Here is a 17682-nt window from a genome sequence, read left to right on the forward strand (position 1 = left end):
TCTATTTTTTTTAGTAGAGACGGGGTCTCGCTCTTGCTCAGGCTGGTCTCGAACTCCTGAGCTGAAACAATTTGCCCGCCTTGGCCTCCCAGAATGCTAGGATTACAGGCGTGAGCCACCGCACCCGGCCTGTTTGCCCTATTCTTTCACGTGTTTGTTTCCTACTTCTGTTCCTGCTAACACTGCTTTCCCCTTGTCATGGAACAAACAAATCTACCTTTACGCTAATCATGTTCTTCTCTGAGGATTTCATAATTTCCTTCTGCCAAAATAATACATTTTGGTAAAACAAATATATTTTGAATGTATCATCTGGTGACTGGATTTATTCCACCATTTTACAGAGTAATTCACAAAGACAATACGTACTTAAAATGAGTCTTTTTAAGACAGAAAGTATGCATATTTTAATGTTTGTTGTTTTTAACATCACAAAAGAATGCATGCCATTTGTGAAAGATCAAACAATACAGAAACATATCAGAACATGGGAGGCCACTCACCCCAGGGGTAACCACTGTGAACAAACAGTTTGGTGTATATCCTTCCAGATCTTCTATGCGTTTCCATGTGTTACATAAATGCGTGTGCACACACACGCACAATGTACAGTAATCGTAAATTTAACTTCAATGGAATAGTCCCATCCTTTATTTTCCCCTCACTTACCATACCCTAGAGATCTCTCCCTGATGGTTAAGTATATTTCTAACTTCATTCTCTTTGTCAGCTTCACAGAATTCTATCATAAGACTATATCATGATACATGGAATAGATGTACATTTAAGTAGCTTCTAATTTTTTACTATTACAAACAAGTCAATGAAAATGCTTTCTGCACAAATGTCAATATCCTATAGAAGGGATTCCTAGACCTGAAACACCAGTCAAAGGCATGACAGCTGCTGCCTGACTGCTGTCCATAAAGAACACACCAGCTTTGCAGGGTATCCCTACAAAGTGTGAGAATGCCTGACCTTCACACCCTTCCCAATCCTGGATTCTTATCTAACTTTTGTAATATGTGGACATTTGGATGAAAAAAAGGATATTCCTTCTCAACTTGCCTTTCCCTGAATGCCAGAGAAATTTAGCATCTTCTCAGGTGTTTTTAGTTATTTGTACTGATTTTTCTGTGAATTGCCTGTGTGTTTTTTTAATCATTTTTCCTACTGTCTTATTCAAATTTTTCAGAAGTGCTATATATCATGGCTAATTACCAATAGTCAATTCTTTATATTAAAATATTTTCTCCTAGTCCAGTGCTTGTGATTTTACTTTGCTTATGATATTTTCTTACTGTAGAGACACTTACATTTTCTATGTAGTCAAATCAATAATTTATGCTTTCTGGGTTTTTTTTTTCCTTGCCTGGCTCCAAATTACAAAATAATGTTTCTATATTTTATTTCAATACTTTCAAAGTTTTGTTTTTTATAATAACACTCTTATTCCATCTGGATGTCCTGTGTCCCAGTTCCACTCTTTGTGTTTGTTTACTGAATTGGAGTTGCTCCGGGTTTCCGTTGGGAAGAATGACTCATGGCTGTAGTGCCTTCCCCAAGTGTATTTTAGCTTAAGGTATCTTTTGTTCTGGTTTCTGGAAATAGGATCCATCTGCTTACTAACCTCTAGTCAGCCCTCACTGGTAGCCTCTTTCTTATTTCTAGCACTCTCGTGTTTTTATTTGCATTTTTATATCTTCTTTTTCATGTCAATGGAATTTTGGAAGAAAATTGGCTATAAATGCATATGCTCAGTCTGCCATCTGGAATGGAAGCATTTGTGTATATATGTCCTCAGAAATATTTTTACTATAAAATACAAATATGTACATAATGGAAAACTTGGAAGATATAAAAGAAGCACAAAGAAAAAATTAAAATCAACCACAATTCGACTACTCAATAATAAAAAATGTTAAGATGTTGGTGAATTCACTTCCAGTGTTTTTAATGCATGTAAATAAAATTTTCATAGAAAACAGTAATAGGATCACAGCATATATTTAGTCTTGTACTATGTTTTTAAAATTCATTATGTGAAGAACATTTTCCATATCCTTGAAAAACATGATTTTATAAAAATGTTTATAGAGTACTCCATCTGCACATACTTCTTAGAAATTAATGGATCCATTTATTATTATTAATATACTTATTTCCTGAAAAGGTAACATATTCACATGATTCAATGGAGTCAAAAGTCTCTTTCCCACCTGTGACTCCTAGTGACCAGTTTCCCTCCTGAAGGCCACAGATAATGCCTGATTATTTGGTAAAGATAAAGTTGGAATTAGGTCAGAGGATATATACTTTCTAGCTCCTGATACATATTTGTTTTCCAGAAATGTATAATTTACACTATCCCCACATGAAGGCATTCTCTTTTTTAAAAAAAATACCAGTCCATTGGCAGGCAAAAAATGTTTTAATGCATTTCTTTGGCTCAAAGGTCAAAGAAATCTCGAATAAGCTTAGATCACCTTTTCATATGTTTATTGACTCATTGCGCATCTTCTATCAGAGATTGTCCATTCTTATCTTTTGCTGAAAAGGACCCTTTAGAAATCCTTTCTGGGCGCTCAGGACTATGGTCACTTCTCTGAGTTCCCCCCAGCATTGACTCGGGGCCTCTGGCTCCTTCCGCTGTGTCATCAGAGCAGTCCCTAAGACTTACTCTCACATTTGGTTATTGATGAGATTTCTAAAAACTCTGGAGATTTCTTTCTTGAGGTCCACCCAGGACTTCTGACCAAAAAGAAGAGTGACAGCCCAGGATTGCTCAGAGAAGCCATGAAGATGATGGAAGGCTGGTGTTTTCCAATGTCCACCCGTCTGAACCCTTGCAGGCAGGCTGCAAGACCTGAGGCCCATCACCCAACTCTTCTGTGCCTCAGTCCACTCTCACCTCCAGGTGCTGCTCACCCCCACACCTGGGCCCATGCTTTCTCCTTATGGAGGCTGGTTGGGTGCCCCTCTTCTGACTCGGGAAGCACCTGGGGTGCATGTCTCCCGTCCGCACAGTACAGTTCCTGAGTGTGTCTGCCCTCCCCCTTAGACGCTCTGCGACTCCCCGGAGCCCTACGCAGCGGTGCCCCTAGGTGATGACGGCTGACCTGAAACCAACGCGCACACACGGGCCCCCACGCCCATTTCCGCGGGCCTCGCACAGCTCTCCGCCGCTGCCTACAAAACACAAGACACCTCTTAGGCACTGAAAAGACAGTCAACGCTCTCCCCTGCACCTACTTTTCCAGACTTACGTGACCTGCGTGTTTCTTCTCTCACCCAAATAAGGAACAAATGTGCAATTCCTGTGCCCCCAGATCTGTCCCAGATGTAGGCTGGCTCAGGCTGCTTTCCCGGAGCCTCGACACTTGTTCCTGTCCTACCCGGCTCTGGGATGAATTCCGCACCCAATCCTGTCTCGATTCCCCGTTTTTCTTTCAACAACCCACAATTTATTGTCATTTTGGCTCCTCATTCCACCCATCAGACTCCACCCTCCATTAAGCATCTCAGTGGTGACATGTTGATATTAGATCTTTCACTAATTTTATTCATGAATAAATTTTTTTTTTCTTGACAGATATATCGTTGCTGTGTCTTCTGGATCTTTGTACACAGAGAGGATGTTTCACACATACTGGTCGGGGAAGAGCGCCCTGTTGACTTTTAAGCTCTTTATTTCTCAACTTCATCTTTCTAAACAAACTTCTCTCCCACGCCCTCTTCCCCCAGGGCGCCTGCCAGCGCCGCACCCAGCCGCACCCACTCCCGACCGGCACCCGGCCCGCCTCTCCGCGGCTCCCAAGCCCACGCCCACATTCCTTACCTTCCCGGACAGAGAAGCTGTTGATTTTGGATCCCAAGTGGAGGAATCGGATGCAGCTGGAGCACGCCTCACCTGTACTCTGCAATGCAGGCTCTGGAGGCACGACCCGGGCCCTTCCCTCCTGGACCCCTGCAACTGTTGCTCTCGTTCTCTGACACTAGGGTTCCCAACCTCGGGGCTCTGCCTTGCAAACACCTGGGGAACGTTTTAATGCTGATAATGGGACCCTCCCAACCCAGAAATTCTGATTTAATAATCCACGGTGCAGCCTGGGCACTGGAAATTTTAAACCTGTGAGAAATCCTGGCGCGCACGTCCAATCTCCACCATGGCATTTTGGGCTTCTTTAATCTTCCTGCCGGGGACAGGAAGAAAAGAGCGCGGGCCCACCCCCGGTGCAGGGGCGGCCGCGGCTGTCCCGCCCCCGGACTCGGGCTCCAGCCGCGCCCGGAATAAATACCTGAACCTCAACTAGCTGCGAGCCAGGGACGCGAGTGCCCGGGGCGGACGAGGCCAGCTTCTCGCGGGCAGTCACATTGTTTCCGAGGTGAGTTGCCGAGGTCGCGGGCCCCGAGGGCGGCTCCGGGAGGAGGTCGCGCCTGCGCCCCGCGCCCCAGCCAGGGTCGGGCGAGGACGCCCCGCGGGCTGGTTTAACGCGGGGACGCTCGCTAGGGGCGCCGGCCGGCGAGCCCGAGAGAGCAGCACGCCTCCCGGGAGCACACGGCCGCCGCGTCCCCGAGGCCCAGGCTCCCGTGGCGTCGGCAGACCCCTACCCCACGAGGGGTGAGCTGCCAGCCCTTCTCTCCGCCCGGGGCGGAGGGCGGGATGCCTCCCGGCGCCTCTTCTTCTGTCCATTCGGCTCCTGGTCCCTGCTCTGCGGCTCAGCGCGCCCACTGCGCCGACCCCACCGCCCCCAATTCACCCCGTTCCTCCCAAGCTGTGGGTGTCAGCCTGTCTGCCCACCCGCCCCTCCCTACCCACTGCGGCCCGTGCCTTTACCTGGGCAGACTTGCTGCAGCGCCCGGGCCTGGGAAGCAGCGGGCGCCTGTTCACGCTGCGCGCGAGCTAGCTCGGCTTTCGGACTCGGTGGGCCGTGGGACGGAGACACCAAAGAAGCCCTCGGCCGCGTGAAATTTAACACACCCCGTAATTTTCTGAGAGTCTTTACAATAATATGGAACCATACATTCACTTTTGCTTGTAAGTTTACTTGCTCTAACCATATTTCATTGGAATAGCCGGGGATCACTAATGCTTGTGCTAGCAGCAACACCTGCCATCACACGGCAGAGTAGTGAGCGACGTCGAGCAGGTGGCGGGGTCTTCAGAGCCCGGGGAAGGGATTTCTGGAGCTGACGGCCAATCGGACCGGAAAGGTTTAGAATATCTAGTCACTTCACTCCAATTACTTCATACAAATAGGATTTTATATTTCCCTCTCCAATCTCAGATTTTAAATAGTAATGCAAAAAATTAAAGAACAACGGTGCGAATGTGAAAGCACAAACCCAAAAGGAAAGAAAAATGAAGCCGGAGATGTAGCAGTTAGGTCATAAACATGATATGGTCAAGACTTTGAACATAAAGTCAGCCAGCAGGACTCGTGACTATTATGGAGAAAGGCTAACTGTGAGGAAATAGTGAACTTATCTTTTGGGTTGAATTTGGGCGAGGTGGTTACAGTTCCTGATGAACAAACATTTCTGTTGTATGCAGCACATGCAGGCATGCAGGTATGTGCCAAGCTTCGGGCGAGGCAAGAAAGTTGGGCAAAGATACAGTCCCTGTGGGTTCCTCCCTCTTTCCGAGTTCAGAGTCTGCTACCAGGAGAGCAGTTCAAAGCACACGTCTCAGCTACTTTCACTATTTCATAAAGTAAGAGCTCCAAAGACTAAGAAAACTCAGCGGAAATGCACCACGATGTCTTCACACGAGTCTGTCTTTCTTTATAGGTGTCAGCCAGAACATGTCTTCCGGCTGGCGGTCAGCAAAGAAATTGCTCGTTTTCTTAACAAAGTTGCTGCTTACTGTGCTGGAAGCTGTGGTTTTTACTCTACTCCCAAAGCCACGGAAGAGTGTTGCTGGTGAAGTAGTGCTGATCACAGGCGCGGGGAGTGGCCTCGGGAGGCTCTTAGCCTTGCGGTTTGCCCGCCTGGGATCTGTGCTTGTCCTCTGGGATGTCAATAAGGAAGGGAACGAGGAGACCAGCAAGATGGCTCGGGAAGCTGGAGCCACAAGAGTGCACGCCTATACCTGTGACTGCGGTCAAAGGGAAGAAGTATATAGAGTGGCCGATCAGGTAACTCGTGGGTGCTTACTGTTATACTTTGACATACGTCAATTAATTTCTTTGTTCACTGCCTTTCTCAGTGCCTATTAGCCTACCTACAATGTCCCTTTAATTTAAAAAATATTGTGGGGGAGTAGGAATTAGGATTTTTGAGGTCTTACTATACTCAAGACACAGTGCTAAGTATCCCACATGTATTAAAACCCTATAAAGTAAAGCCCATTATTATTACCATTTCACAAATAAGCAAACCGAGGCTTAGGGCAGGCACGTAGCTTACTTAAGAAACACAGCCAGTAAGGAGCAAAGCTACAGCTGGCACTTGAGTCTGTTGACGCCTGAGTACCTTCTCCTAACCACTAACTACACTGACTGTACTGGCCCCTATTACAGCATAAGTCTAGGGTAGGTGGAGGCAGCCTTCTTTGAGGATAAAAGAAATCGAGATACAGAGATATTAAATAACCTGCCCAGTGTCACAGAGCTAGGGCATGACTGAGCCAGGATTTGAATTCGTATTTAGGCTGATTTTAAATCTAGGCTATATCCAGCTCACCACAATGCCTCACATTTGAGTGTGTATTTCTCATAAGTGGTCATAAGAAAATCAGAATCTTTCATTCATCCTATAGACTCTTAACCACATTGGCTTCTTTGGTGATTGTACAGATGCTCATATAAAGAACGCTCCAGGAAAGCAAAGCTTCAGTATGCCCACTGCAAGGATTTTCTTAGTTTGTAGAGGCACATACATGTCTCTCATAAGGATTTCTGTGCCCTCACCTTGGCCTGCATACTTTACACATCACTCTCCTGACACTTTGTCTGTGGTTCCCAGAGTTTAGTGAGAAGGAAGAATCAGACGAGCCTGCCATGAGCAGCCGGACTAGGTTGTAAAGTTCTTCCACAGTTTCCAGGTTCAACTGGTATCCCCCCACTAAGGTTGTAGGTCACTGGCTGGTGAGTTTTTGACTCTGAATCACAGACTGCTCAGTACAGCCTGGAGATCCAGACCTGACAAGCTCACACAGTCTTTCCCTGGGACCACCCTTCCAAGTGCAGCCGACCTGCAGTCTTTGCTACCGCCTGCCTTGCACAGTCAGCTGTTTATATGTTGAACACCAATCACGTGGCATGGTGACTTACACTGACTATGAACAACTTGTCTGGCCGGTCTTAAGCAATAACTGGTTCATATTCAAATACTACAGATCATCACGTATAGGGCAAACTTGTAGGAAGCTCTGTAAATAATTGCTTCCCTCTTCCCTGGACCTGAGATTTACTTCTGAGCCAGGTGCTTGGCTTCAGAAATGGTCAAACATGTCATATTACTAACTTATTTTTGAACTTTTATCTCTTTGGGGTCTTTGAGAGAATTATTTATGTGCTCTTCTAAATTCAGGGGAAGCAAATAATTCTCCATGCTTATAAACCACCCATTTCCACTTTTTATTCTGAATAGAAGGAAAGAACCAGAGAATTTTTAAGAAGTATCCGTTAGACAAGTAATAAAGGAGAAAATTTTCAGAGTGGTATGACAGTGTTTCCTCTCCGCCAGGTGCCCGTAACTTTGAAAGCTTGTGTCCTTCCATCATAGCTAAGCCCCAAGTTCAAAAAAAGTTTATCCTCAGAGTGAAGAAAACCAGCCAGTTAATGAAAACAGGCAGATTCTAATCTGCACTACGTGTTTAAAATACATACAGTCATGCACTGCATAATGGCATTTTGATCAACAGACAGACCACGTATACTGTGGTGGTCCCATAAGATTATTACAGTATCTTTACTGTACCTTTTCTATGTTAGATATATTTAGATACACAAATACTTACCAATCTGTTACAATTGCCTACAGTATTTAGTAGAGTAATGGCACTGTACAGGTTTATATAGGACGGCCATACCACGTAGCCAGTGTGTGTAATAGACTATGCCATCTTGGTTTGTATAAGTGCATTCTGTGATGTTCACGTGACAATGAGATCACCTAATGATACGTTTCTCAAAAGGTATCCCCATCATTAGAAGATACATGACTGTATTTTCTTTCTTGCTCTGTTTGTTGCCTGCTCCACCTGCATCTCCATGTCTGCTAGGTCTAGATCTGTATGACATTTGGCCGTAATGAAGCCATTGCTATGTCCCTTCGCATTGATTAAAATGATATGCCACTTACACAGAGCATAGGACAAAGTCAGTAATCACTGAGTCTAGGAACATTTCCAATCGTAGAAGGAAAATAGCATTTCAACAGTGGAGCCATCTTAATAAGAGAGGAAGCAATGAGAAGAAAAGCATAAGAATTGGATCTCTAGTGCACTGTAGCTCGGCAAAGGAAATAAATTTTGTTTTTAGGGTGCATAAATTCAGTCTGAGTTAACAAAGATAAAAAATATATAAAACTGTGGGAAAAATAAAACCTAGATCATATAAGGAATTACTCCATTGGTGGTGGTGTTCTTGTTATTCAATTCAGGTTAAGAAAGAAGTTGGCGATGTTTCCATCCTAATCAACAATGCTGGAATTGTAACAGGCAAAAAGTTCCTCGACTGCCCAGATGAGCTTATGGAAAAGTCATTTGATGTGAATTTCAAAGCACATTTATGGGTAATTATTGTTTCTTCTCATAATAAACGTAAAGTTATTCTGGCATTTAGAAGTACTTTCCTCCAGCTCTTCTACAAATTTATTAGCCTCTAAATAAAGCACAGAGTTCTCAATTTTGGACTTGTCCTGGTCTAGCCAGTTGTCCTCTCCTGGTCCCACTTAATTGACAGCCCTCATAACCTCTGCTCAGCGAATCCTACAAAGACAGAACTGTTGTCATGGTCATACTACCATTTATTAATTGCTATCAAATGTTGGGGTTTTCCCAGGCAGCTCACATATATTCCTTAAAACAGCTCAGTGAGTAAGGAGTCAGAATTTAAAAGATTTGCTCCAGGCTATATGGTGAATGACTGCACTTAAACATGACCAGGGTAACTGTATAATTTGCCTAAGCTGGGACATTTTGAAAGGGAGCATCATTAATTAACAAGCGTTAATCAGATCTGTTCTGGGCAAACCAAGACCTATGGTCACCGTAATCAGTACCCAACCCGAGAAAGGAGAGGTTCTACCAGCAACCCCAGTGACCACATGCCACCAGTGCCAAGGGCACAACCCTGACTTGCAAAGTGATGCACCCAATTCCAGAAGTTGCATTTTCCTGGGTTTTGCTGAGACCAGCCATCTCAGGCCTCCCCTGCCATGCATGTACATCTTGCTGCCTCTCCTAGCTTTTGACCCTTTTGGTTCCAGCTCTGCTCACACTTTGCATTCGCTGGACAAGGCTCTCTCCTTCTGGGAGTATTTGCTGGAGACTTGTGAGCACCTCCCTGCATTCTCCCTACACTTTCCCACCCAGCTCTTCTTCAGCAGCCTTCAAGTGTAATTTGGAGCTTATAGATTTTCTGTCCCCCACTTCCACCGAAAATGTAATGGTGCTGGTGGTATTCTTAGTGTTTTGTATGGTACTCAGGAGAAAAACAGAGATTGAGAACTTAATGGCCACCATGTTCCTAAAGGAACCACTGTAAATGATTTCCCTTGTCCCAAATGTCCCCCTCTTTTGTGTTCATACTCAATAAATAGTTAGAAGGAAGAAGACCATAATCCCCATGGAAGTTTCCACTCCCTGGCTGTGTGTTCTTTTCCTACCTCCCTGTTTTCCCCCAGTTGCCTTCATGGTCTCCTCTGCCTCCCTTTCTGTCTCTCTGCCTCCAGCTGTTCCTTAAATGCTGGTGTTTCCCAGGTCCCTACCACCCCCTCATATCCTCTCACTCTGTTCACTGCATCTGGCCAAGTTCACATACATTCTTTGAGCACCTGCACATTGCCAGGCACCGAGGTAGTGACTTAATTGCTAGAAGGTCCAAGAGCTGGCAGACCCTGGACACAGGGTGCTTTTTATTATGCTGCACTGTTTCCTTTGCTGTGCTTGTTTTGATTTTCCTTCTCTCTCTCCACCTGTTAATGTCTCTCTGAGACTTACTGCAGTGCAGGCAAGCACAGGATGTTTGGCCTTTGTAGGAGATCCCTTTTCTTGCCTCCTGGTTGTCTTCAGATGTGATTAATTACAACTTTGTTGCTGGAGACATTTACTCCAAAAGCTTATTTCTCTCTTTTACCGTGTTTCTCCAGGTCCCACTCAGAGGTAAAGGTGTTCTACGGTACTCAGACATACCTTATTTAAAACAGATACTCCGTTTTATGAAATAGAATAAAAATAAGAAACTGTTATTCGACCAGGCACAGTGGCTCACACCTGTAATCCTAGCATTTTGGGAAGCCACGGCAGGAGGATTGCTTGAGGCCAGAAGTTCGAGACCAGCCTGAGCAAGCAAGAGCAAAACCCCATCTCTATGAAAAATAGAAAAATTAGCTGGGCATGGTTTTCATGCCTATAGTCCCTGCTACCAGGGAGGCTGAGGCAGCAGAATCGCTTGAGCCTAGGAGTTTGAGGTTGCTGTGAGCTATGATGATGCCTCTGCACTTTAGTGTGGGCTACCAACAAGAACCTATCTCAAAAAAAAAAAAAAAAAAAATCCAAAAAAGTAGAGATGAGTTTAAAGCAAAGTGCTCTCGTTAAATTGAAGCCAACAACAGATTGTCCTATGAACAGTGTTCAAGGAAATTTGGAATTCAAAATTAAGCCAAGGGGAAAAAAGGCATTATAAATCTAAACAATCATATCTTTGAGTACTCGTATCAGTTTTTGGATTGTGGCTGCCTTAATTAATATTGTCTTGTACTACTTTAATTCTTAATATTGTGTTGTTAAAAGTCAAATGTGAGTGAAAATATAAGTCTGAATGAATTATTTTTGATAATATTAGAATTGCCATAGGGAAATACTTATTTAGCAGGTTAAAATGGTTACTTTCCAGATGTTTTAAGTGTTTATATCCCGGTGCCTTCAGGTATTTTTATGAGCTGAGAAAAAGATTTTTTAATCACAGTTATCCTACAAACATCTAAGAAAAGTATACAGTGTGGTATTAAATATTAAAAGTTTTCCTTTGCTCTTCTTAGACTTATAAAGCCTTTCTCCCTGCTATGATTGCTAATGACCATGGACATTTAGTTTGCATTTCAAGTTCAGCTGGATTAATTGGAGTAAATGGGCTGGCAGGTAAGAGAAAGGTAGTACATTACAATTGCAAAATTCCTTATAACCTTAACTTACATAATAGCTCTTAACAATAAGCATTGACTTGATACAGTAATAATAAAGGATAATAAGCTAAGAAGTATAGTCAATAAGATAAGACTATATTGAGAATTACATTGTGCAGCAAAACTGCCCATCAGATACACTTACCTGAAGTTGGGTGATGTCCTTTGGAATCCTTAGGTCTTATGTAATGCCCTGAGTTTAAAAGAGAAAAAGAGAGGCCTCACTAATATATTTTCTTGCATAAGAGATCAACACAAGAACTGTCCCCCAAGCTTCACCTGGCACTGCTACCAGGATATTAGGGAGAACCACCCTGCCTTCTCCTGAAGTTTCCATGAAAAGGTCTCTGTTGTGAGTTTGGAGAAAGTATCTTTACCGCAAGAAACCTAAAATTAACCTCCTCACTTTTCCAATGGTTGAAGACTTGCAGAAAGTGGTGGTCATTTTCATCTCCCTTGCAAACAGCCAGCTGACTTAATGGCGGTGGTGAGGGGCAAGGAAATCCACCAAGATCCTCAGCCAAGGAGACCCAGCCTGGCAGCTGCCTCTAGGAGGAGCAGAAACCTTGACCTTACCTACCAGGGCTTCCCCTAGAACAAATGTCCTGCATCCTGGCTTACACAGATTGCAGCAACTCATTCAACACACTGTAGCAGCAACACTCAGATAGCAGATGGTTAGCAAATGGGACAGTTTGCCAACTGGACGCTTCCTAATGCTTTTGAGCTAAGTGGCTTAGTTCGAGATTCACAAAACTAGTCTTAGCTCAGTATGTCTGTTACATGAATAGGTTTTTCACAGCCACCAGTTACCCAAAATATCACCAGTCTATCCCCCTTGGATCCTGGACTTCCCTTCCTCTCTCTGTCTTAGAATTTATCAGGTGTTATTATTGCCCCTCTCTTATATGTCTGACAATTCATAGAACTTTGAAATCATACAAGCATCTCTACAGCTACCATCAATCCTTTTTCAGACTCAACATTTCTATCTTCAGATACAAGAGTCTCCCGCCCCCGGCTTACCTTAGAAACAAGCGTAAGCCTTTTGTTTTCCCACCAGTCTGGGCCTTGGCTCCCATGCATCAGAGGCACCGGGGCGCTAGTTTACAATGCAGATTCCCTGGGTCTTGGGCCACATCTGTTCATCAGGCTCTCAGGGGCGGAGGGGCTCAGGGACCTGCATTTCTACCAGGTGACTTCAGTGATCCTGGAAGCTGTTCTGGTTCCTCCTCTCCCCTTCCCTGCCTCTAGCCTCTGCCCCACCGTCTGGGCAGCACTGGGGCTGGACAGCCCCCTGCCTGGCACGTGTAACCTGGATCTTGCCAGTTGTAGTATTAATAACTGCACCACAGCATAACAAGTGAGCACGCCTCTTCTGACCGTGTGAGGCCAAGGAAGGCACTAATCCACCTAAACGCCATTCCTTCTCCTTTTCACTCAGTGAATTCTACACTCAGGTGTGTTTTTGAAACAAGTGTGATTAAATACAGCTCAAAGCGAACATAAATGCCACTTTACAGTTCCCCCTTCCCTGCATTTTCAAGGTATTTAAGAGGCGGAGGTTGAAGCTACCAAGTCCTTTGTTTGTTTTCTGGAAGTGGAAGAAAGTTACAGCTGGAAGAAAACTTAATCAAGAATCGTGACCCATGCTAACCTCTCTTGCCTAGATTCCTACATTGCTTAGTGTTTTATTTCCTCTCTTGTATGTCTTTTGAGACAGGGGCTACACACACATCTTGTGCCCCATGTGTTAATAACAGCTAGCGCTGGGGCTGCCAATTCATTGACTTAGTAAGTGAAGTCTAGCAGTGTGGCCTGTAGGAGCATCTCTGCAGCCCTTCTTATCCTGGGGGCCACCTGGTCCTTACCAGATGAACGGCGGTTGGCCGTATCCCTTCACACTCACTGCTCACGCCTTCCTGTGGGAGTAGACCAAGATTGTACAAAGGGAGAACTCACATGGTTGTCACATTCTCTGTTGCTGTTAGTGTTATGAGTGAACCTTAATGGAATGCCATTTTAAAACTTGAGAATATACATTATCGGTGTTTGTCTTTTTCAGATTATTGTGCAAGTAAATTTGCAGCCCTTGGATTTGCTGAATCTGTATTTATAGAAACATTTTCTCAAAAACGAAAGGGGATCAAAACCACAATTGTGTGCCCATTTTTTATAAAAACTGGAATGTTTGAAGGTTGTACTACTGCGTAAGTAGGTCCTTTGATCGCAAAGAAAATACATTCTGAAAAATGATTGGCTGTCTATTTGACTTTGTTTTATCTGTTTTCTAAAGTTATCTGAAAGATAGTTTTCTAGGGTCAGCGTGATTTATAAATAGCTTCAGAATTCTTTCTTTGTATGTAAGTTGATTGAGGGTGGTTTATCAGGGCAGTGTCCGCCTGGTACCACCAGGCCCCAGGTCTGCTCTCCATCTCCTGAATCCTCCTGGCCACGTCCCTCTCCTGCCACCCAGTCCCCTTCTACCTTCTCTGATTCCAGGAGGACTGGAAATCATTGAAGGAGCACTGTCTTAGTCATATCAAAGGGGCTGCTGTAACAGAATACCATACAGAAACTTCTCACAGTTCTGGAGGCTGGAAGCCCAAGATCAAAGCGCCCACAGGCTCTTCTCATAAGGGCACTAATCCCATTCGTGAGGGCTCCACCCTCGTGACGTAGTTGCCTCCCAAAGGCCACATCTCTAAATACCAACGTATTGGGAATTTGGGCTTCAACATGTGAATTTTGGCAGGGGAGGCAAACAGTCTGTAGCAGGCACAAATGCCGAATTCTGCATCTCAGGGAGATGGCAGGCAGTGTCGCCAACAGCTCGCTTTACAAACATTTAGAACGTCTGTTTAACGTGGTTTCACATGTATGTGTATTGTAACATCCATGTATTGATTAGAATCATTTTCCATTTCAAATTCTAGTTATATTATTACTCTCTGCATTGATAATAAGGGAGTAAATATAAAAACAGATGAAATCCGGAAGGGAAAGAAATAAGCGATAATGTCTTAACAACCGTATTCCCAAATTTTAAAAATTATTTTTATTAATTAATTTTGGTTTTGTTTCTGTGTTTCTAACACCCTAGCTGTCCTTCTCTGTTGCCAATTCTTGACCCAGAATACGCAGTCGGAAAAATCGTAGACGCTGTTCTGCAAGAAAAACTGTACTTGTACATGCCCCGGTTTCTGTACTTCATGGTGTTCTTAAGAAGGTAACAATATCAGCTTCTATCATTTCCTTGATGCGCCAATCAACAGTTTATTCCACATCCCAGCGGGAGAAGCCACTTTAAAAATAACTGTTAAATTAATGAATTTTAAAAAGGAAAATCTCCTAAGCCCTATTGTGTGCATTGCTGACACAATCCCCATGAGTCAAGAAAATGGAGCTGGACCCTTCCTGCCCCCCTAGTATAGTATTGGAGTCAAAAAGAAGTGCATTTACTGAATGATATGGAAAGATCAAAACGCCTCCTTAGGAGAGATTTCCTGTGCTCATCAATAATCACGTTGGGATAGATCCCGCGTCAGCGCTTCCTCAAGTACCGGGCCCAGGTCAAGGCCTGAAATGCTTCAGAAGTGTGTGGTGTGGGCACAGATGGAAAGAGATGATACATTTGAGCTGTGGGACGGTTAAAGAACATGAGGGGGAAAAACTTAAAGGAAAAACAGCTCTTAAAAGCACAGGCAAGTATTGTCGCCCACCTCCCCTGCCCCTCATTGGGTCTCAGTGCCAAGCAGCAGCTGCGGTTTCTGAACGCTTGACCCTGTGGTGCCGAGCTGCTGATGCCTACGATCTCGTTGGTTCTCTAGCCTGGAACGGGTCATCTCATGCTACTTCCCCCTAGCGGTTGCTGCTCTGCAAGGAGGCACCTTCCATATTGGACCACTCCTCCTGTTGAGTTGAAATCTGTCTGGTTTTAACTTTCTCTTGTTGCTTCTAGCTTTGCCCTCCAGCTCTGCGTGTAATTCCTTTCCTCTTGCCAATGACAATTCTTCAGTTATTTGAACATAGATATTATACCTCATGTCCACCACAGGGCGGGCTAGCAGCCATTGCCCGTCCTGCATACAAAAATTTCTTTCCCCATTAGCTAATTATATCTACTTTATACAGTGAACCGAAAGTCATTCTTGCACCCTGTCACTTTAACAGGCTTCATCTAGCGCAGAAGGGGTCAGTGTGGCTGACAGAGGCTCCTTGGGGCAGGGAAAAGGGTTTTCAACAAGCAATTTGAAATCTGGGTTTATGATCCCACTACTCACTGAGTCTGTAACTCTGAGCATGCCCTTCATTCTTTGGGCCTCAGTTTATTCATTTAGGATGTAGAGACAATGTTGTCACAGCTTGTAGATTAGTGCAATGCACCGTTAGTGGACAGGTGTGGATTCACAGCACCGTGAGTACTTCTTGCCTAATAGCAGATTGTAGTAGAGTAATGCCAACGGTGAGAACATGGCACTTAATCTGTCTACTTTGAATAGCTGTGGAGATTATATTTATTTTATGACATATTAGTTCTGGGCCACATTTTGAGAGAGGGCAAGGTAGTCCCTGAGAAGGCTAAAGGAAACGTGAAGAGGCTCATTGACGGGGATCACATCAGTCAAACACTCCTTCAAACATTCATTCAACAAACATTTAGAGAGTGTGTCATAGCATTGCCCACCGTCCTAGGATCTGGGGTTACAGCAAAAAACAAGACAGACAACAGTCCCTGCCCTTGTGGAAATTATCATCTTGGGGGGTGGGTGGCAGGGAGGAAACAAAAAAGTAAAGTAAAACATAAGATCGTAAGTGCTCCAAAGAAATATAAAGCAAAAAAAGGGAGTGGTGGGTAGAGGGCTGCAAGCTGAGATTTAATTTTAAGTATGGTGTTTGGGGGAGGGGGGTGTCTCACCAAGAAGGTAACACTTGACCAGTGCCCTGAAGTTGGGAAGGGCATGAACCACCTGGAGATCCTGGGGTGCAAAACAGGGACAGTGAGCACAGGGTCCTTTTCCTTACCCCACCCTCAGAACAAGTCCCCCCTTTCCTGTGCCTGCTCACTCCTTGCTCTGCAGTGTTGAATTTCAAGGTCGGTGGGTCAGAGCGCCCCGTCGGGATGGTGATCTTGTGCTTATATGGCTTGCAGAGGGGCAGCTCAGGATGGAGAAGCATGAAATCTTAGTTAAGTCTTGCCAAAGGCGGAAGGAGCTGTTGCATCTCATCCTCACAGTAGTCCCAGAAAGAAGGTCTATGACTTCATTTTACGCTTGGGGAAATCGAGGCCTGCAAGCTAAGTCAGTTGCCCGAGCTGGCCTTGCAAATGACAGAGCCAGGATTCCAGCCGGCTTCCAAAGCCCGCCTCTCTTCCACAAGACTTCACTGCTCCTTCTCTGGCATTATACAGTGTAGGGACACTTTGGAAACTGAAGTGCGAAGTGAATTGAATAACTCAAGTAAAACCAGCAGAGCTATCCAGGCCCTGGGCAAGTGTCCTCCCATATCGTGGACAAGGGCCACATGACCCTGAATTGGGTAGCACTAAGACAGTATAGCATGTGCGTGAGGGAATGACTTTATCTACAAGAGGCAACACTGCTTTTCAGCCGAGCTGGTAGAAATGCTCTCACAAATGATAATCAAGAAAGTTTACTCTTGTGTTCTCTTTAGCTTCTTGCCCATCAAGATGGGACTGCTCATAATCGACTATCTGGGCATCTTTCATGTAATGGATGGCTTCACGGGCCAAAGGAAGAAACAATAAAGACCAACTCTAAGGCCGATGTCATCTGATACCCGACGTTACACAATGGCTGTTTCAATGAAGAAAAGTATTTTTGTCAAACAGTAGAATATATCTGGAGTCCACAAGTACCATTCTTACTCTGTTATCTGGACTAGAATTTTCAACCAATACTTTTAAAAGTAATGTCGCTATAACCTTTTATTGAGTTTTGTTTTTTGTTTTTTTCTCCCCAAAAATGAAGACCCAGTGTTGTCATTTCCATTAGCAACAGATGTGAGAGAGAGAAGCCTCTCTCGTGAGCTGCCCGGAGCTTGGTCACTGGCGCGGTGGCGCAAAGGAGCAGGTGGTGTGGGAGAGCCTGCTCTGGGGTGCCGGCTGAGGGTGAGGAGCATGCCCAGGTGCCCAGCTGGGATGCCCTCTCCAGAGGACACACCGTGCCGGGTTTCCCACCGCCTTGCTCTCAGCACCAGCCTTTTCGAACCTATAGCACCTAGTGTGGGCAAGGCCCACCTCCTGTGTCCCTTTCTCCAAAGCAGCTACACAAACGCTTCCTTCCGAGTGCCCTGGGTACTCAGACCAAG

At 44.7% G+C, this 17682-nt stretch overlaps 1 protein-coding gene across 1 annotated transcript; it reads left to right on the forward strand.

Moving 5' to 3' along the window:
• Window positions 1-5796: 5796 nt before the first annotated feature.
• Window positions 5797-17365, forward strand: LOC105824070 (epidermal retinol dehydrogenase 2). Its single transcript, XM_012661409.1, has 6 exons — window positions 5797-6137; window positions 8608-8739; window positions 11209-11308; window positions 13418-13562; window positions 14456-14581; window positions 17026-17365. Exons 1-6 carry the CDS (start codon window positions 5805-5807, stop codon window positions 17117-17119), a joined length of 930 nt encoding a protein of 309 aa, XP_012516863.1. The 5' UTR covers window positions 5797-5804; the 3' UTR covers window positions 17120-17365.
• Window positions 17366-17682: the final 317 nt, after the last annotated feature.

Source organism: Propithecus coquereli, unplaced genomic scaffold (assembly GCF_000956105.1).
Source record: "Propithecus coquereli isolate 6110/MARCELLA unplaced genomic scaffold, Pcoq_1.0 Scaffold71, whole genome shotgun sequence".
NCBI classification, from domain to species: domain Eukaryota; kingdom Metazoa; phylum Chordata; class Mammalia; order Primates; family Indriidae; genus Propithecus; species Propithecus coquereli.